At 53.5% G+C, this 20,878-nt stretch overlaps 1 protein-coding gene across 1 annotated transcript; it reads right to left on the reverse strand.

The window, feature by feature from the left end:
* Positions 1-898: 898 nt before the first annotated feature.
* On the reverse strand, positions 899-20,771 carry ZC3H12D (zinc finger CCCH-type containing 12D). The gene is made up of 5 exons (XM_054722348.1): positions 20,452-20,771; positions 10,536-10,675; positions 6,184-6,418; positions 2,937-3,043; positions 899-1,671 (listed from the first exon to the last, which is right to left on the reverse strand). The coding sequence occupies exons 1-5, from the start codon at positions 20,754-20,756 to the stop codon at positions 899-901; spliced, it is 1,560 nt and encodes a 519-aa protein (XP_054578323.1). The 5' UTR covers positions 20,757-20,771.
* Positions 20,772-20,878: the final 107 nt, after the last annotated feature.

Below are 20,878 nucleotides of genomic sequence, written 5' to 3' on the forward strand. Positions count from 1 at the left end.
TGAAATCCAAGCCCATTCGCCCGGATTTCTCACCCCTATGCCACGGCCCACATTAAGTTTACCTGGGTACACACCTATGCCATGGCCCACATTAAGTTTACCTGGGTACACCCCTATGCCACGGCCCACATTAAGTTTACCCGGGTACACACCTATGCCACGGCCCACATTAAGTTTACCCGGGTACACACCTATGCCACGGCCCACATTAAGTTTACCCGGGTACACCCCTATGCCACGGCCCACATTAAGTTTACCCGGGTACACCCCTATGCCACGGCCCACATTAAGTTTACCTGGGTACACACCTATGCCACGGCCCACATTAAGTTTACCCGGGTACACACCTATGCCACGGCCCACATTAAGTTTACCTGGGTACACACCTATGCCACGGCCCACATTAAGTTTACCTGGGTACACACCTATGCCACGGCCCACATTAAGTTTACCCGGGTACCCAAGCACACACACGCCTAGCCAACAAGCGGGTTTCCTATGTACTTAGCCTGATTGTGTGGGGTGTGCGCCGACATTCCCAATTCCACTCCATTGCTGGTGTGACCCCTACATGGACCTTGTGACCCATTGGTGGATCCCAGCTGCAGTTTGACACCCCGGGGAGTGCTCCAGACACCCCGGGGAGCCGGGGCTGTAGTCTGGCCAGCAAGAGAAATCACGCCCTGCACGGGGGTAGCCGCCTTCCTGGGCAGGAGCGGAGCGGAGCGGCAGCCTGGTCTTCGGTAAGTCACCGGGTGCCCCCGAGGCTGCTGCGGGGAGGAAGCGGCTTCCCTGCCATCTTTACCGAGGAGGAAGCCCCCACGGGAGGGCGGGCCCAGGTGTAAGAGGGCAACCACCGGCAAAGGGGAGACCCCCCGCAGGGGCTGGGACTGGCTCCTTAGGGGTTTCCCACGGGCGCCCCGGCCGCCCTGCGGAAGCTCTGGATGAGGAGCAGCAGCCTGGTGACGTCGGAGAGCGCGGGGAACAGGGCCATGACGCTGTCCACCTGCTGCGGCGGGAAGATGCTGCAAAGCTCCGTGCGCGCTCGGGCGCGCGCGTCCCCCTCGCCGGCCGCGGACCCCAAAGGGCCCCAGAAGGCGCCTTCGCCCCAGCTCAGCTCCGCCCAGGCCTCGCGCCCCGGCCCCCGGGCGGCCCCGTGCTGGCGGGACCACGAGTCGGTGGGCGGCCTTGCCTGGGGTAGCAGGTCCCTCTGCGGGTCCCCGAGGCGGCCCCCAGCCCGTGGCCGAACCAGCGGGCCCGACTGGCTCCGGGGGTTCGGGAGGCCGGGCGGAGCTGGCAGGGACAGGGGAGCCGCGGGCGCCCCCCAATCGGGGCAGCGTGGCCGGGGCGCGAGGCCGGGAGGGGGCGCCCCCAAGGTGCCCGGGTCGTCGCTGAGGGCGAGCCGGGAGAGGCCCCCCTCCAGGCCCACCACGTCGGGCCGCCGCCGCGCCGGGGGCAGGCTGCGCGCGCCGGGCTCCCGGGGGCCGGGCCAGGCGGCGGCGGGGGCGCTCCGGGGGCCGCCCTGCTCCGCCCGGGCCCTCGGCCGCTCCTCGTCGGCGCCCCGCCAGGTGCGCGTTTGGGCGCGAAGCTCGTCGGCCACCGCCAGCTGCGTGTGGTGCGGCCGCTCGGGGTGGTAGAACTTGCACTTGATGCCGTAGGTGCACTTCTTGCCTGGAGGGGGCAGGGGAGAGAGAGGGCGCGGGGTGAGACCTGGGGCGGGCGGGCGGGCGAGGCTGTGTGCCGGGTGCGGGGGGCAGTGCCCGCCCCTCGGCTTTCTCCTGGGACGTTGCTAACGGAAAGCGCCCGGGATGCAGAGTTAGCTGGGTCGGGGCAGGACGAGGTGGGGTGCAGTGGTCCGGGGTGCAGGAGGGATGCACAGGGGGCAGCACCCGCCTCCCTGGGGTACAGGCTCTGGGCACAATAACCCCCGGGGTCAGCCAGGAGGGTGTCCGCCTGGGAACTCCCTTTGGCCAGGGAGTGAGACCAAATCTCTCCATCCATGGACCTCAGTCTCCATTTTCCCGAACCCTGTGGATAGGGGGTCTCAGGAGTGGTGGGCGGTGAGTTACTTGCGGCATAGGCTTGCACCTCCAGGGCTGCCTCAGTTTCCTCCATTTGCCCACATTCCTGTGCTAACCATTGCCCTCTCCCTACATACTGTCCTAACAGGTGATGAAATAATTTATCATCACAACCTGGGCACCTCTGAGAGTGAAAGGGAGCAGAATGCATCAGCCTGACTGTGTTTCACCTTCGTTCTAACACGAAATGACTCTCCCTGTCACCTACGGCCTTTTGGACTTCTATGGGCCTGCAAACCAAGGCCTGGGGACATCGGATGACTTTCCAAGCAAGTTAGCGAAGACTGGCACCCTGGAGGGCTCTGGATAAAACCCCTAACTCTTCTTTTTAATCTTATTGTTTAATTTCTTAAATTTATTTTTAGAGAGAGGCGGGGATTGGGAGAAGGGAGAGATAGAATCATCCATGAGAGGAACATCAATTGGCTGCCTCCTGCACACGCTCTACTGAGGATCAAGCCGCATGTGCCCTGACGGGGAATTGAACCAGGGACCTCTTGGTGCGTGGGTTGAAGCTCAACCACTGAGCCCAAATCCCTAGCTCTTAATGATAGCATTGACTAGCGTCCATAAGGGCCCAGGGGTGGGGGCTGGGGGGCAGGAGGGGACCCAGCATGCCAGGTGCCAGGTGAAGGGACTGATAAAGAGGAGCTTGGGGGACACAAAGCCTCCCTGCTTCCGGGACCAGCTTTGTCCTATGTGTGACCCCTGTATCCACCCCCCCACGCCCCCCAAAATACTCCCATGCAACAGGCAGCCCAGATGTCAGTCCATTCCTACAATAACCCCGTCCGGAAACTGCCGTCGAGACACAAGGACCTGAACTGGGCCCGGGGGGCACGGGGTGTCACCCACCGTATGGGCAGTGCTGCCAGGAGGGCTCTGGGGGCTTGGGCTTCCTGCTCAGGAAGTTGCTCAGGGTGGGTCCCCGGCGGCCCAGGGGGTCGTCAGGAGGCATGAACCTAGAAAGCAAGCACAGAGGGGCCACTGCAAGACCAACAGGGACTCAATTCCACCGGCGCGGCGCGCGCCCAGCAGGAGAATGGCAGCCCCTGGCATGACCTGGGCCAGCTCACCAGCCAGCACTCTCCCTGCGCCCACAGGTGGCACCGGGTGTGGACGCAGCACAGCCCGCTCTCGCACTGCTCTCACGCGGAGCACAGCACGGATCCCTGGAGAGCAGCCCCCGGGCCGCTGCCAAGTCTCTCCTGCTGAGGTTCCAGCCAGCGGGACCAGAACCACCCAGCAGCTCCTTTCCAAGTGCAGGTCCCTGGCTTCCTACCAGACGCGCTTAATCTGAATCTCAAGTTGCTCGGGAACCTGCATTTTCACAAGGCCCCGGGTGATTTTTATCCACTCAAAGTGGAGCATAATTGCTCTCGACCCCCTCCAATCCTACTCTGAAAGCGGCTCTGAGCTGCCTTCCCCTGGTCCTCAACAGAGAAAGTTAGAAACCTCCGTGGGGCTACAAACAGCCCTGGTCCTCTGAGTCCTTGAGGCTCAGATCCCATTTCTGCAACTACCCCCACAGCCCGGGCATTGACATGAGCTCGAGTTTGGAACACCCGTTGGCGAGTCAGCAAAGCTGCGGATCCCAGGTGCAGATCCAACCCTCCTCTGCCAAGCCGGCTTCTGGGTGGGTTTGGTGTCAGCTCCCGGGACTGCCTGACCCAGGCCATGTTCTCTGCCCCACCCTGCCCCACACCTGCCCCTTCCCCTCCCGCTGGCATTAAGTCTAACAAGGCAGGGAACACATCCTCAGGGTGCTAACAGCTCAAAGGGGAAAACAACATTCCTGAGAAGGAAAACTCCCCTGGTTTAGCGCCATCCAGTGTTTTATATGAATACTTTTGTTCCCAGGAGACACTTCCAAGTCACAGAAAGGCTCCGCTGGAGGGGCTGTGGGTTCTAAACAGCCCCAAGATTGTGTCAGCCTCAAGATTGTGTCCCAGAGGGCCTGTATTTACACGTTTGTGTCCCCTAAGAGTCAAGTGTCATGCTGAGGTCCCATCCTGCAGACCACATCCACCAGGCCGGCCCGGAGCTGGGCGATCCCGGGCAGCATCCGCAGCTCAGATCCCAGCTACACAGCCGGCTTCTCGGAGCTGGGCCCTGACCAAGAATCCGGGGAGCGGCCCACTGCGGTTATTAAAAGTTCCCAAAGGCTTCACCTCCTGCTCTCTCCCGGCCTCGCAGCTGCTGGCTGGGCCAAGAGGGCCCTACGGACGTGCCCAGGGCACTGGGGTGGGCATCCTCGCCCACAGGCAGCGGGCAGGCCCTGCCTCTGGCAGCCAGGCAACCTTCTGGCAGACCCTTAGCAGAGGCCCGTGTGTCAAAAAAAACTTGGCCTGGGCCCCAGGCTGTCACCAGGCCAGAGGCAGCCATGATCCGTCAGACCTCAGGGAGGATTTTCTGGAACCCACAGTGACCAGACTTGCCAGATTCCTCCAGGCCTGGGCCGGAGAAAGGAGCCGCTGGCCTTGCGTCTGTGGAAGTGACCAGGGGGCTACTGCAGGGAGCTGCTGCGAGCATCTGGCCTGGGGCTCAGGAGGGCCCTCCCCCTCTGCGGCTGTGCCAGGTGGCAATGGGGACAACAGCGTCCCCTGGCAGCACCGTGGCCTGGCCTGTCCTGAGAACAACAGGGTACAATTCTCTCCCATCCTCACAACCATCTCAGGCATAAATCTGATTAATCCAGGTACATTAATTCAAGGTAAAGAACGTTCAACTGAATGAAATTGAGTGATTTCCTCAGGACACACACTCTGTAAATCGCACAGCTTCAGTTTAAAACCTCACCTCCTGGGACCCTTCCGTCCGCAGGCCAACTCCGGTCAAAGGCACATGTCTGGATTGCAGGCTCAATCCCCCTACTGGGGATGTGCAAGAGGCAGCCAGTCAATGATTCTCTCTCATCTTTGATGTACCTATCTCTCTCTCCCTTTCCCTTCCTCTCTGAAATCAATAAAAATATATTTAAAAAATAGACCTCCTGCCTCCCAAAGCCCCAGATCTTCCCACCACACCACACTACCTCCCCGGCTTCAGGGTCAGGGACGGTCTGCCATGTGCAAGTGGCCCGGCCAGCTGACGTGTTGCCTCCTCTCTCCCCATTCTCCCTTCCCCGACTGCAGCCACTCACTCACTCATCTACAGCGAGCTACTGAGTGCGGATGGCGGGAGCCAAGGCACGTAGGATGCAGTGCCTGCCTTCACAGAGTTGGGGAGCTTGTCTCAAACCACATTCCTAAAAGCCAGTTGGAGAGCCCAGAATGAGGACTGAGCTATCATGGCCTGGAACAGAAACTGAAGAGGGAGTGAAGACCCAGCCTGCGGTGCCCTCCCCACACTGTCTGGCCCTATGCTAGTCTCAGACCCACACCCACATCACCAGGCCCCTAGCCCGGGCCCTCAGCATGCCTGAGCACATTTGCTGAGGACCAGCCATCGCTTCCTCACTAACCAGCACCTGCTAATGGGTTTGTGCCTTGTGACCCTCGTGTAGCTGGTTATCTAAGATGGACCTGACCCAGAGGAACCAACCTAGGGGATAGATGAACCAAACAGATTCTCTTGAAAGTTTCAACCAAGAGGTATTGAGACAGAGTCAGTTCCAAGATTGTGTCAGCCTCAAGATGATGCTGCCCACTCCCCCAGGTGATTCCAAAGAAGAGCAACAAAAAGATGAAAACAGTGAAAGGAAGTAGAACCAAGTCCACATCCCCCTAATGACTGTTTCAGTGCTCTTATTAAAGGTGTTGCATTCTTTACAGAGAAAAACAAAACGCTTGGCCCACCTGCTGGATGGCCCTATGCCGGGTCCGCTAGATGTGGACACGGGAACAGAAAGGTCATGGACAGCAGGGGCAAACGGCCCCGTTGGAGAAAGTGGGTCGCAACAGAGAGGAGTCGCAGAAGCACAGAGAGGCTGTGCCGCTGTGGAGCGGAGAGGGCGCCTCAATCAGCTGTCACCAGGCCTGGTGTCCTTGCGTCTGGCATGGTGTCCTGTGACCTCCAACCCCGCTGGGCCGAGGCTAGTGGGAGTGGTTTTCTTCCCGTCACCCCAACCCACCCGTGCCAGGCCCCCCCGGCCACCACGTACCGGTCGTTGACAAAGGAGAACATGAGCAGCCTCTGCTCGATGAACCACTTCCACTCGGGGTTCTCGCTTTGCAGGTCGCGGTAGTTGTCATTGGAGACGATGACGCCGTCCCGCTCGTAGGCCACCTTCACGATGTAGCGGTCGTCGTAGCAGACCACGCGCTTGCCATTCACCTTGCGAGACGGGGTGTACACGAGCACCGCCTGGCGCTCCAGCTCCTCCAGCACATGCTGCTCTGGGGGCCACAGGGAGGGGGGACGGCATGTAGCGGCTTCCTCAGAATGACTCCCTCCCCCCTAAGGTCATCCTGAGATCACGGAGCACATTCGGCAACTCAGGGGTCCCCTCTGAGCCAACTCCCGCCTCCCCCTCCCTCTGGCCCAGCACGTCAGGAAGATCGGGGAGGTCTTGAGCAGAATAAGGCAGCTGCCCCAGGTCAAGGGGCTCTTGGCTTCTGTCTGCCTAAGTCACGAGGAGTCCAGAGAATGGTACCCAAGAGAAAAGAGTCACTTTAGACACCAGCGGCCTTTACGGGAGAGAGACATTCACATTACAACTGGAATCCTGGCAATCTGCTGGGACACCTTCAGGATGGAGCATCGCATAAGTGACAACTCTGAATGCCACAAGAATGTTAAGGGAAGAGTCCAGGATTAAGAATCTACAGCCTGGGTTCTGGTCTGAGCTCCAGCTCTTGGGCGCCTCTCCCCGCTTTGAGCCTCAGTGTTAGCCTTAATAAAACGAAGCTGTAACTCCTCCTGCCTCCGCGTGTCTGCGAGTCGACTGCATAGGCTCAGCACTGGCAAGGAGGGGAACGTGCGCAGATGTCACAAGGTCTCCTGAGGAGCTGAATTCCACGTCCTAGAAGGTCAGCTCTTTGGCCTTAGTGTTGCCTTTGGAAACATTACATGCAAAGCAAACCCCTTCTACACAAACCAGTTGCTCCCAACTGGAAGAGCATTAGCATGTGCTTCACATGGTTTTTCTCTCAAGTTGAAGTCTTTTCCTCTATAACATAGATTCCAGACTTTAAAAAAGGCACACGGTGCATATAGAGCACAAAGAATCATTTCTTTAGATGCCGCGCGTATGAGTCACTCCCTGAGAAAGAGAACACGGCCCGTGCTTTTGAGGTCCCTCTTGCCCCTCCGGGTTGGCATCTCTCTTTGTCCCCCTTAAGATAACCCAATCTTTAGAACTTCGTGTTTAGAATTCCCTTGCTTTCACTTTTCAAAAATGCATATGTATGTGTCCCCCAAAAGGACTATTTTCCATGTGATTATGAACCTCTAGACTTTACACCAGTGGACTCACTGTACATAGTCTGGTGCAACTGGCTGTCTTCATTTAACATGGCGTTGGTGAGGTTTGGCCATGGCCACATGGTCACTGCTGTCAGCTTCGCACGGAAGTCTCTGGGTACAGAAACGCAAGGGCTTCTAGGGTGTGTCTCCAGGAGTGATATGGTTGAGTTGTAGGAAAAGGCACTTTACAAAATAGTGCCAAGTTACTAATTATTTTGTAACATAAAATAAAATTATATAGGAAAAAAAAAGTGCCAAATTGTTTTCCTAAGTGGGTATTTCAAGTTACTACCCAACAACCCAGCACAGCACTAAGGCAACCTTGTCAACGCTAGGCATTTTCAGGCTTTTGAATTTCTGTCAATTTGGTGGGCGTCAAGTGGCTTCTTGTGGTGGCTTTATTTTACATTTCTCTAGTTACTAATGAGATTGAGCATCTTTTCATATGTTTATTGGCCATTTATGTTTTCTGTGAAAGACCTATTATGCATTTTGCTTCATCTTTCTATTGTCTTATTAATTTGGAGACATTCTCTGTAGAGTCTGGACAGTGATCCTTTATCAGGAATAGTGATGTAGAGCCCCTCCCAGTCTGAGGCTGCTCTTTTCATTTTATTGTTCTGTGGCATCCACTAATGAACACAGGCTCTTATTTTAATGTAGTCAAATTTATGAATCCTTCTCCCACACATTTGCACGTATGTGGCTTGTTTAAAAATTCCTTCCCTACCCCAAAATGATTTCCCTACGCTTTACCCAGACTCGATTTAAATATTACACAACTGTTCAAAGCCACCATTCTCCACGTTCAGACCATAAAGAATAACATGGGGTAAGCAGTTCATGATGGAGAGCTGCACACAAGTGGTTATGCCCCTGCTTCTCATAATTCCATTGAAATGGCAGCAAAGAAGTACAAAAGGGGAGGGGATCCCCAGTCACATTAAAAAATGTTCTTGGGGACAGCAGCAAACCCAGGATTTGGACAGATTTTAGGAAGACAGAAAGCAGACTGGATCACACTGCTGCAAAATGTGCAGAGGGAGCCACAGGCCAGGATGTGCACAGAAGGCTGAGTGGAGGTGGGGCTCCAGGCACGTGGAGAGGGAGGGAAGTCAGGATGGCTAACGAAGGGCTACTCATGGGGCAGCTGCATCCACCCTTCCCTATGCCTAAGCAAAAGGAAAATGAAGCCCAGCTAGGAAGAGGAAGTTCCCATGTGGCCTTTGACCTCCTACAGTAAGACCATCATCATTGTGGCCCAACTGCCTGCCTGCTTGTGCAGGGTATGCTGGGTGAAATCTGCCCGTCACCACCTGAGGCCAGCCCAGCCCTTCAGGGAAAGATCCACATACTAAGAGAGAAAGCCCGTGGCAACCATAGATATAATCTGGTTTTTTATTCACAAACTAGACGTCCAGTGCATGAAATTCATGCACTGGGAGTGTGTGTGTGGGGGGGTCCCTCAGCCCAGCCTGCACCCTCTCGCAGTCTGGGACCCCTCGAGGGATGTCTGCCTGCTGGGGATCGGGCCTAAGCCGGCAGTCGGACATCCCTCTCACAGTCCAGGACCCCTTGCTCCTTACTGCCCACCTGCTCGCTGCTCCTTACCACTCAGGTCACTGCTCCTTAGTGCTGCCTCGGAGGCGGGAGAGGCTCCCACCACCGCTGCTGCGCTCACCAGCTATGAGCCTGGCTTCTGGCTGAGTGGTGCTCCTCCTGTGGGAGTGCACTGACCACCAGGGGGCAGCTCCTGCATTGAGTGTCTGCCCCCTGGTGGTCAGTGGGCATCATAGCGACTGGTCGTTCTGGTGGTTCCATCATAACAATCACTTAGGCTTGTATTATATAGATAAAAACTGACAACCAAAGGATCACCAGACTTTTGAAAAGACCTAACAGCACAAAAAAGAGAGTGAGAGAGAGAGAGATAGAAGAGAACAAAGAGAGCTGACCACAGGAAAAAATAAATACGATTTATGGAACTGAAGAGAATTTGTGACAGTCTATAGCCGTGGTCGGCAAACTGCGGCTCACAAACCATATGCGGCTCTTTGGCCCCTTGAGTGTGGCTCTCCCACAAAATACCACGGTCTGGGCGAGTCTGTTTTGAAGAAGTGGTGTTAGAAGAAGCTTAAGTTTAAAAAATTTGGCTCTCAAAAGAAATTGTACTGCTGATATTTGGCTCTGTTGACTAATGAGTTTGCCGACCACTGGTCTATAGAAATAGTAAAGAATTATTAAAGAGATACTATATCCCTAAGATAAGAATAGCACTTTACTTAAAAATTAAGGAGAGAATTCTTAATTAAGAGAAGTCGAAGCAATCGGTAATCGATAGAATTAAAAACAAAAGCTTTTGGGGAAAAGGCTGGAAGACAAAGTCAAAGAAATCTCCCAGAATCACCAGGAGGTCAGCCCTACCATCAACTTGGCTCAAACAAGGCCAATGGCTTAGCATTTGGCTTCTTGTTATAAGAAAGCCAAACAAAAACAAAGCCCTGTTTGTGTAGCTTAAAATAAACCCATATGATATAAGAATTAAAAATGAAGAATTCCCTGGGTCTCAGTGTTCTTTTTTTTAAAAAGTCAAACATATGTTGTTGTGTTTTTGTGGGTGTGTGTGTGTGTGTGTGTGTGTGTGTGTGTGTGTTTATGAAGAGACAGGACTCAGGACTCAATAAATAAGTATCACCAGACTGAATGAATGTCTCTCTCAGATCCTACATTCTATGAGGGGTGGGATGCAGATCCAATCTTTCTGCAGAGTGTTAAAAGTTGTAAAACACAGTTCTTTTTGGCACTTAATCATTCACACTAAAAGATGAAGTAACTTGTTCACTCATGTATCCAACAACTATCCAGTGAGCACCTACTCCATGCCAGGTGTCAGGGCTGTGTGGTGAGCACACAGAGTCAGTGCCTGCATGGAGCTCAGGAAGACTTCACCGGACAAACAGCTCTGCAGATCCCTGGCTGCAAACATAGCAGCAGGACTACTGCGGACAGTGCAGAGCGCCTGGTGAGCATGCGCCTGCGCCAGCATACCTCTAATAGGGGTGTCAGCCCTTGGCGGTTCCTTCCTCCAGGATGGGACAAAAACTTTGATGTAGGTGTGTCCTCGTTCCCTGAACCAGTCCACAGCCAGCTGGATTCCCCGGCAAGAGAAGACTTCTTTATTTCCATGGCTATAATGGGAAAACAAAGAATCTGTAGAGACACAGAGAGAGTTTCTAAAGAGTGATTTCCCCTGGGAATATCATGGATTGCAGTCTCATAATCAGAGGGAATCAGACAAATCTATATTTTAAAAATATAGCTCATTCTTTGCACAAAATATATCTCTTCACTGGAACCGCGTAGCTTCTGATAGTTTGTAGGCTCCAAGACGTGTGCATTCCCAGGATTAATAGACCAGATTCTCTTATTAACTGAAGCTAATAAAGATCAACATAAGCTGGATGGGAGTGGTCATCTGCAGAATGCTCTCACCCTAAGAGAGGGCTGGAACTATGTTATTGGGCTTCCCAGGTCTAAGCAAGGAGGCCAACGTTCCCCATAAATTCCACCAAAGACATCAATGGTGGCAGGAAGGACAGGGTGGTATGAGAAGAGGCTTAAAACCAGGCCAAGCCTTGCAAGCTTTATTGAAGATTTTTCTTGCTCCGAAGGGGAATGAGAAGTCATAAAAGGGTTTAAGACTGGGGGTATAGCCGAAACCGGTTTGGCTCAGTGGATAGAGCGTCGGCCTGTGGACTCAAGGGTCCCAGGTTCGATTCCGGTCAAGGGCATGTACCTTGGTTGCAGGCACATCCTCAGTAGGGAGTGTGCAGGAGGCAGCTGATCGATGTTTCTCTCTCATCGATGTTTCTAACTCTCTATCCCTCTCTCTTCCTCTCTGTAAAAAATCAATAAAATATAAAAAAAAAAAGACTGGGGGTATATGTGATGTGATATGATGTGATCCGAAATATGTTTCAGAAAGTTCACTCTAGCAGCACAGAGGACACTAAATAGGAAGGGAGCAAGAGTGGGTGCTGGGTACCAGTTAGGAAGCTATTGTAGTCATCAAGGCAAAATGGATGGGGACTTTGACCGAGCAGGTATTGATGCATAAAGAAGAGTAGGTGAACTCGAGAGCTATTTAAAAGGTCAAATCTCCAAAACATGGTGATCAGGTATAGGGTGACAGAGAGAAGAAGGCATTGAGGAAGCTTCAGATCTCTGGCTTGTATGATTGGCTTTTTGCTGAGACAGGGAACTCTGGAGGAATACAGAGCTTGGAGGGAAAGATCACGAGTTTGGTCGGGGACACATACTAAGCTGGAGGAGCCTTTGTGACCTCATGGTGAAATGTTAAGTAAGTAGCTAGGGTTCAGAGGAGAGGTCTGGGTGATGAAATGTGCGGGTCCGCTGTATTTAAGCAGCAGATGAAGCCACCGCACGGAGAGAATTGCCTGATTGCCACAGCACAATTGCCCCGGCCGTGGCCTAGAGAGTGGCCTAGAGCTGGAGCTGGAGGAAGTCTGGAACTCAACAGCTGGTTACAGGTAGAGGAGGACAGTCTTACAGAAGAGAGAAAGGACGTGAACCGGAAGAGAGCCGCATGGTGGAGGCCACGGGAAGGAGGCAGCCGAATGCTGCTGCGAGGGACCAATGAGGCCGAAAACAACCCTCAGGCTTAGTTGATGGAGGTCAGTGGTGTTTTGCTGGAGAGGAGATACGTGGACAGATTTGAGATACTGGGAATGCAAACCAATTAGACTTAGTTGTGATGGGACACGCCTGGCTTTGAGGTGAGATTACTCTGTGCTCCCTGCTTCCGGCTCAGCCACCTGCACCTCCTTCAGCTTTGTCCTGCCCATGCACCTTCCTCCCCTCCCACCACAGAGCCGCTCGTCAGCCATTCCTCTCCTCTCAGCTAGTCCCCTCCTCCCTTGGGTCTCAGCTTTATCTCTGCTTCCTCAGGAAAGCATCCCCTGGCCTCTGAACTCTGTCAGATCCTGAGTATGAGGCCTTACAGCAGCAGACTTCTCTTCCTGGCCTTGGGTCCCAGCCTAAGTCTGCATACACCCTTCCATTGGTAAGATGAGGGACGAACCAGGTCGTCCCTTCTCTAAATCCTACACTCCTTCTGGTCCCCATTGAATTCCCAGCGCCTAGCACAGTGCCTGATAATTGGTAAGGACTTAATAAAATGTGTTGAATAAGTAAATGACTGGGAAGAACGGTCTTATGAGGAGCTGGAGGAGGAGCAACCAGGCAGAGGGAAGGGTTGGCTGGAAAGACCCGGATACAGGGAAGACGTGGCATGTTTGGGGACCAAAAAGGGAGAGTGTGACTGGAGCATGTGGAGTGAGCAAAAGGGAGAGTCGTAGAAGGTAGGAGGCAGGGCTAGGTTCTTGGGGAGCCAAGGGTCACCATGACACGTACACCCTCCCCTGAGAGGCCAGGCCTGCACAAGTGCCCCGTGTCCAGACGAGGGTGACATGATCATGGTCCCAGGCCTCGCCTGCTACCTTCTCAGAGGGGATGGGGATGGGTTCAGGTTTGTAAAGAGGAAACGGGCGTGCTCGGAAACATGAGTCATCAGTATTGGAAGTCGCCCTTTGTGGAGGCTCAGAACTCTCAGTTCCTTTAGCTCCAGTGACGACCAGGAAGCAGGCCTGGAGCCCAGATCTGTGGTGTCTTCCAGGTTAGAGAAAATAGCCCTTCGGCCACTGCAGCCACGCTGTGAGGCTTATGCAAACAGCCCGGAGAAGATATCAGTGAAGCTGTCTGGTTAAAATCATCAATAAGAAGAGGAAGTGGCTGAAACCGGTTTGGCTCAGTGGATAGAGCGTCGGCCTGCGGACTGAAAGGTCCCAGGTTCGATTCCGGTCAAGGGCATGTACCTTGGTTGCGGGCACATCCCCAGTAGGGGGTGTGCAAGAGGCAGCTGATCGATGTTTCTCTATCATCGATGTTTCTAACTCTCTATCCCTCTCTCTTCCTCTCTGTAATAAAATCAATAAAATATATTTAAAAAAAAAAAAGAAGAGGAAGTGGAAAGCTATCCCCTTCCTCCCAGTGGAAGTTGAGAAAAGAAAGAAATGGAGGGGAAACGAGGAGGGGTCGTTCACAGGGGAATCTGAGATGACCCCCAGGGCCCCCAGACCCCCAGGCTTGTCTCTGGGGAACAGAAGACCCTCATTCAGGTCTATTGCTTTGCAGGACTGACTCCCACACACCCGCTCCAGCCTCCCCTCCTAAGCCTTGGACTCTTCTGAGATGTGAAGATTGTCTGTGTTTCCATCCTTGCCACATTTGTTTACCAACCTCAAAATGCCACCATGGCTGCCCTATTTCTGGCCACCGAAAGCTCTAAGCAATTGCAGGATGGATGCCACAGCAGGAGCCAGCTCCTCACAGGGGGATCTGTCTCTACGAGGAGCCAGCAGAGGCCCCAGTCAAGCAAGGAAGCTCATGGTCACCCCGGGAGCCCACTCCCCACCTACAGAGAACAGCACCCGACCAAAGGCACCCTCCGCTTGTGCTTCCTCCATCCCTCAACATCAGTGCACGAGCATCCACTTCAACGGGGCTCTGTGCTGGGGCTTGTGAGTGGGAGCGCGGCTGGCCTCCCCCTGCTGCTTCTCGGGGCTGACTTTTAAAATTCGCGGAGAGCCCCGTGTGCCAGGCCACAGTGCACGGGAACCGCATTTCATTGTGACAACGAGCCCTTGAGGAAGTGACCTTTGTCCCGCTTTGCCCTTGAGGAAACTGAAGCAGAGCAGTGTGGCTGCTCGATGATCTGGCGGATCTCAGAGCCTCCTTTGCTGGGCTGCAACCGCTTCCTCCCCGTCTCCATTTATTCCCTTTATCCCTGGCCCTCCCCGGCCTCTGCCCCTGAGATCCAGCAGGCAGCTCCTGTGAGTTACTCGCTGCTAACATCTTGCACTGGGGAGGGGGCTTGGCGCTTATTACTAGACACTGCGGGCCAGTTTCCCAGGCACCACGCCGAGAGCAGGCCCTGGGAAAAGGAAATAGGAGGGTGGGTTTTGAACAAAGGGCGGGTGGTAAGGGGAAGTGGGCTGGTGCCTGAGACAAATTTCGCCTACATGACAGCCGTGCATGAGGCAGCCACAGTTAGCATGTAGCCACGAACAGGGACAGGACCATCTAACTGGGACAGCTCTGTATCTTCAACTATTGCCCAGAAGGCTCCGCAGTCTCTGCGGCTCACAGCACAGGCCTTTGCGGTGTAACATGGAAAGGGCACCACTGTTGGACTGTTCAGTATTTGGGGTTAAGGTGTCAACACTCTGAACCTGGAGTTACAACCCTTCTCGCCCAGGGATCACCCCCAGCTCAGGTCTGAAGGAAGAGGGAGAGGCAGGGGGCTGCTTGGAGCACCCTCATCTTACCAATGGGAGGGTGCATGCAGACTTAGGTCGGAACCCCAGACCAGGGCTGGTCAGAGGGAATTGCCCCGGCCGTGGGAACCCACTGACAGGGGCCTGACCAAGACCTGAGCCCGCTCGCTGAAGATTCCTTCCTCCAAAAGAAGCCAGATTCTGCTGAGGTTTCTAACAGTTTAAAACATAAACAGCAACACCTCAAACCAAAGGCCCTGTACCCCAAAATGAGGACACAGTCAAATGAAAGCCTTGCCTGGGGCAGTAAGAGGATGTGAAATTATCAGGTGGATTTCCCCCAAGCTGAAGTCCTTCAAATCACGCCTCTGCTAAATTTGCCTACAGAGTGAGCTTACTGCTCGCAGCGGTTGTCACGTGAGTTCCTCCCAATCACCACGGGCAGCTTTCAATCTACTTTCAATGAAAGCGGCCTGCTTTTTTTTTTTTTTTTTTTTTTTTTTAATATATTTTTATTGATTTTTTACAGAGAGGAAGGGGAGAGATAGAGAGCTAGAAACATCAATGAGAGAGAATCATTGATCAGCTGCCTCCTGCACACTCCCCTCTGGGGATGTGCCCACAACCAAGGTACATGCCCTTGACCGGAATTGAACCTGGGACCTTTCAGTCCGCAAGCCAATGCTCTATCCCAGGGGTCCTCAAACTTTTTAAACAGGGGGCCAGTTCACTGTCCCTCAGACCCTTGGAGGGCTGGACTATAGTTTAAAAAAAAAGCTATGAACAAATTCCTATGCACACTGCACATATCTTATTTTGAAGTAAAAAAACAAAACGGCAAAAACACCCGCATGTGGCCCGTGGGCCGTAGTTTGAGGACGCCTGCTCTATCCACTGAGCCAAACCGGATAGGGCAGCAGCCTTCTTTTGAAAACCTGCTGGACAGCCCTGATCGGTTTGGCTCAGTGGATGGAGCTTCGGCCTGCGGACTGAAGGGTCCCAGATTCGATCCCGGTCAAGGGCAGGCACCTTGGTTGCAGGCACATCCCCAATAGGGGGTGTGCAGGAGGTAGCTGATCAATGTTTCTAACTCTCTCCCTTTCCCTTCCTCTCTGTAAAAAACCAATAAAGTATATTTTTAAAAACGTAATAAAAAACAACAGGGGGATGGGGGCATGCATGGGGAGGGGTTTGGGATGGGAATGGGGGGGATGAGGACAAATATATGATACCTTAATCAATAAAAAATTAAATTAAATTAAATTAAATTAAAAAAATAAAATAAAACCTGCTGGACATTTTTCTAAAGGCCAGGTATATTGTGACTCAGATATTCAACTCACATCTCCCTCTCTCACGTACATACACACACACACATGCACACATACACCCCCTGGAGGTGTGGGGCTTGGACTTGTCAGTCTGCAACAGAGCCACCAAGCCATGCACCTCGAGGCCCTGAGGGCCCCCTGAAGCTTGGCAGCAGCAGAAGCGTCCTGGGCACCAGTCCTGCAGCAACACCTGGGGCCCTGGGGAGGGGCTTAGCACATCCTATTGCAGTGGAGAAGTGCAAGTCCGGGACTCACCTGGGCAGGCCCTGGCCCAGGATAAAAGCCTTGGGGTCAGGGTCTCCCACCCTGAGACCCTTTCCTGGGACTAGAGGAAATGCAGGGCTTTGGCAAGAGCATGGAATCCAGAGCCTGGCGCTTAGTGTTCTGTGACCTTGGGCAAGTTACTTACTTTCTCTGAACCTCTGCCAAAGAAGAAAAATTCCTTTATTGATAAAAAAACAACAACAAAAAAGCATTCATTTCTTTCAAGCCATGCATAAAAGAATCACCTTGAATCTCAGACTGTTAGAGATGAAAAACCAGTGAAGATCATTATTTAGTCTAACCTCTTAATTGTATAAAAAGGACTCAAAGAAGGTGATTCCCACCAAGGTCACGCAGCCGGTAAGAGGAAAGGCTGGAGCGGCACGGTGGGTATTTGAGGCTATTTGCACTTAAATGCAAATTAATGCCAAAAATTAAAATTCAGCTGTGTGGTCACAGCAGCCACATTTCAGGTGCCAGGCAGCCACAAACGACAAGTGGCGACCCGATGGACAGAGCAGGTACAGAGCTTTCCAACATCACCGGGACCTCCTGGTTTTCTACATGAAATACAAAACTGTGGGGCAAGCAGGAGGTCTGGCTTCTCCGTCCCCGTCTTATGCTCTCCTGACATTGCAACTTAGAACTCTCGCTGAAGCTGACCTGTCACTTATGAAATGCTAATGAGGCCGTCAGTCCTGCTTGTAATGCCAAATGGACGCCCTTTGGTGTTACAATGAGGAGAGGAAAGGTGGTGTGGATCTTTTTAAATGACTTGAGGATAGTATGCGTTTTGTGAAACAGGCCAGGCTCTCATGTGCTTTGAGCAAATACATTCCCACTTTTCTAAAAAGCACTTGAGTGGGGGGGGGGGAAAAGCACGTGGGGCCAGCCAGCATGGGCAGGGCTCAGTGGCTGAGCACTGACCTATGGACTAGGAGGTCATGGTTTGGTCCCCAGTAGGGGGTGTGCAGGAGGCATCCTATCAATAATTCTCTCTTATCATTGATGTTTCTATCTTTCTCTCCCTCTTCCTTTTTCTCTGAAATATATTTACATATTCATAATAATAAAAGTGTGTAATATGCTAATTAGACCGGACATCTTCCGAATGTCCGGACGTCCTTCCTGACCAAGCTGGGGCCGGAGAGAAGCCAGCCCGGGTCCTGGGTGCCTGCTGGCGGCCAGAGGAGGAAAGCCAGGGTCCTGGATGCCGGAGGGAAGCCGGTGCCAGCAGCCGGGGGAAGGAAGGCCTACTCTTGCACAAATTTTCATGCATCGGGCCTCTAGTATATTTATAAAACCTACAGCTTTAAAAAATAAATAAATAAATAAATAATAAATAAATAATATATTTTAAAATACAGATTTCTATTTAGGTAACTGAAAAAAACCTCACACACACACACACACAGAATGACAAGGTCTGCAATACTACAAAACCTCAGCAAAGGAGAATTTTGAGAAACCATGTTTCTGAGGTTAACTGAGTTTTGAGGTCAAGAGATAATAACTAGACACCGCGTTGGGTTTCAGCCATCCGTTCCCTCTGAAGGGCGAGCCCCACGCTGGGATCTGTCCTGAGGATCTGCCAGGGCCTGGGGCCTAGTCCTGCTGAAAGTCTGGTTGGAGGACACACTCGGCGTTATTGTAAGAGAGGGAGCTGCACCTCAGACCCCACTCTCCCCCAGACTTGCCTTAGTTAGACTAGTCAAGTCCCACCTGTCCGGTGGTGGCTGTGCAATGGGTCCTTTGTTTCCTAGTTAGTGAGATGCAGGGAGTCGGGGATGTGTGTGCATGTGTAGACCTGTGTGTGTGTATACACATATTGAGATGCAGGGAGTCGGGGATGTGTGTGCATGTGTAGACCTGTGTGTGCATACACATGTTGAGATGCAGGGAGTCGGGGATGTGTGTGCATGTGTAGACCTGTGTGTGTGTAGACACATATTGAGATGCAGGGAGTCGGGGATGTGTGTGCATGTGTAGACCTGTGTGTGTACGTACACACGCTGAGAACACACACAGATGCATGTGTTCCGGTTCACTGGGGTGATTTTCAGGCAGCACGTGTCTGACACATTTTAATTGATAGCCTGAGAGGTGGTTTGCATTTGTAACTCGCAGACTGAGCTTGAAGGGATTAAACTGCCACAACTGGAGGGCCGAGGGTGGGACTAAATGGATGTAGCCAGGACACATCATGGTCACGTGCAAATAGAGGATGTGGTTCCCATTTGAATTCCAAGCAGTAACAGAGACTTCCATGACAAGGAAACCCTCCACCACCCGCCTATCAGAACAATTCCTAAAACACGTCCGGTCCCCAAAGAGAGATGCCTGCGCTTCCCTGCGGCACCTGAAGTGCTCTGTGTCCCACAGCCTTTCTGCTCCTTTGATCTGGACGCTCAGGGCTCACAAAATCTTCCGCCTGGAAAGGTCTGCGACGTAAGTGATGTCACCTTGTATTTCTATTGATGCCCAAAGGGAGTGGGGCCCGATCAATAGGAGGCCAGGGTCCCCTCTCACCACCCTTTAGACTTTCTTTCTAGGACCCTCAGAACCTACCGGATTCCTAAAAATCCCATAACTCCCCCAGAGATCTCGCATTAAACAGGATTCAGCCCTAACCGGTTTGGCTCAGTGGATAGAGTGTCGGCCTGCGGACTGAAGGGTCCCGGGTTCAATTCCGGTCAAGGGCATGTACCTTGGTTGCGGGCACATCCCCAGTAGGGGGGTGTGCAGGAGGCAGCTGATCGATGTTTCTCTCTCATCGATGTTTCTAACTCTCTATCCCTCTCCTTCTCCTTCTCCCTTCCTCTCTGTAAAAAATCAATAAAATATATTTTAAACAGGATTTCACAGGCTCCCTGGGAGCCCGCGGGAGACTGTAATAGACCCCCTGAGGACCAGCCCCTGAGCCCCGGAGAAAGGGCTCCATTACCCTCTCTGATCTAATCGAGCCTAGGAAGCCCCCCTCCAGCTACAGCTTGACCTCCCCGACACCAGGCAGCGCACGCAGGAGCAGCCCCTGAGGCCCGGCTTGAGCCATTCCAAGCTTGGGTCCTGCGGTTCCAAATGCCAGGGGAGACCAAGGCCCCAGGGAAAGCCCCTCGGCCTGTCAGCCCAAGGGCACGCTGCTGCCATCAGGGCTGCTGCTAACACGGTCTGTCTCCATCCCCTCCCGCAGCTCGGCCTCGGAACGGGAAGCCTATCTGGTTGCAGCTGTGAGGGACTGATTTCCTATGGCTCTGCCCTCTGCCCCGCTGTCACCAAGCCAAGCAGGAGGATAATGCACTTGTGTGGGCAAGGCCTCCTCCTCGCCCAGCCCAGCGGGGAGTGTGGGGGAGGCTGCGGAGATTCTCTCACAGCTGAACTTGGCCTCACCAGGAAAAACAACAAGGCGGGGCCTGTCTCTCCTCACCGAAACACGGAAGGTGCCAATACCCAGATATGAATAACCATGTCTGCACCCGGGGCCACGAGCTCACCTCTCACTTGGAGCTCGGGAACCACACCCCACCCCACAGCCCCAGCAGAGGGCTTCCAACGAAGTTCACGTTCATTTTCCCATCTGGTTCTCACACCCTCGAGGGAAGCAGAAGAGGAAACGAGAAACACGGCTTTCCCAGAATCACACAACTGGTCCGGGACAGACTCCCGAGAAGAAGCCGCGCGTCCCCAGTGACCCACAGCCCTCCTCACAAGCGGGCTCTCTCGGGGTTAATGTGATAACAGCGGCCACTTGTTGAACCCTTGCTGCGTGTCGGGTTGAGCCCTTGCTGTCCTCAGCATTTCATGCAGCTCCCTTCTAGGGTGGTTTCAGACATTACAGATGGAAAAAGTGAGGCTCAGAGAGGGTAAGTGACTTACTTCAGGCCACACAGCCACTAAGCGATGGGAAAGGATTCAAAGCCCCATCCATGGACCCTAAACTGTTTGGACCAAACCACTGAAGAGGGACAGTTCTCCCACCCAATCCCGTCACCCCTACTGCAGAATGAAGGAAGCTACCTCATGGCCACGTTGCTGCCGTCGATCACGATAGGTCTCAAGGAGCTGGCCGGGTCTCCGCACTCCTCCTCGGGATCGGCCCCCAGCCCGCGCTGGACAGAGTCTGGGGTCCCACAGGAGCCCCTGGGGACCAGCAGGGGTGCAGCACTGCTCTGCTGGGCCCCGGGGCGGCTGCCAGTCTGGATCAGCTCCTGCAGCACGTCGTTGACCAGGGCGTCCTGGCCCAGCTTGGCCAGTACCCGGACCACATCCTCCCGGTCGTAGCCTAGCTTCTGGAAAAACTCCATCTTGCTTGAGTGCTCCATGCTGTGCCAGCCAGGCCCCTGGCAAGGGTCCTGCCCCCGGCTTTCTCCTGGCAGAGCCCCACCGGCATGAGCTAAAGAGAAAAGGCATCCATCAGGCGTTTTCTGGGCAGCCTGGCTGGCTG

This window comes from Eptesicus fuscus, chromosome 10 (assembly GCF_027574615.1).
Source record: "Eptesicus fuscus isolate TK198812 chromosome 10, DD_ASM_mEF_20220401, whole genome shotgun sequence".
NCBI lineage: Eukaryota > Metazoa > Chordata > Mammalia > Chiroptera > Vespertilionidae > Eptesicus > Eptesicus fuscus.

Coding starts and splice junctions, on each gene's coding strand:
- ZC3H12D (XM_054722348.1), bottom strand. CDS start 20,756: ATGGAGCACTCAAGCAAGATGGAGTTTTTCCAGAAGCTAGGCTACGAC. Junction 10,676..20,451: donor GGCAGCAACGTGGCCATGAG/GTAGCTTCCTTC, acceptor TTCCCATTATAG/CCATGGAAATAAAGAAGTCT. Junction 3,044..6,183: donor TTCTCCTTTGTCAACGACCG/GTACGTGGTGGC, acceptor CTTGCTTTCTAG/GTTCATGCCTCCTGACGACC.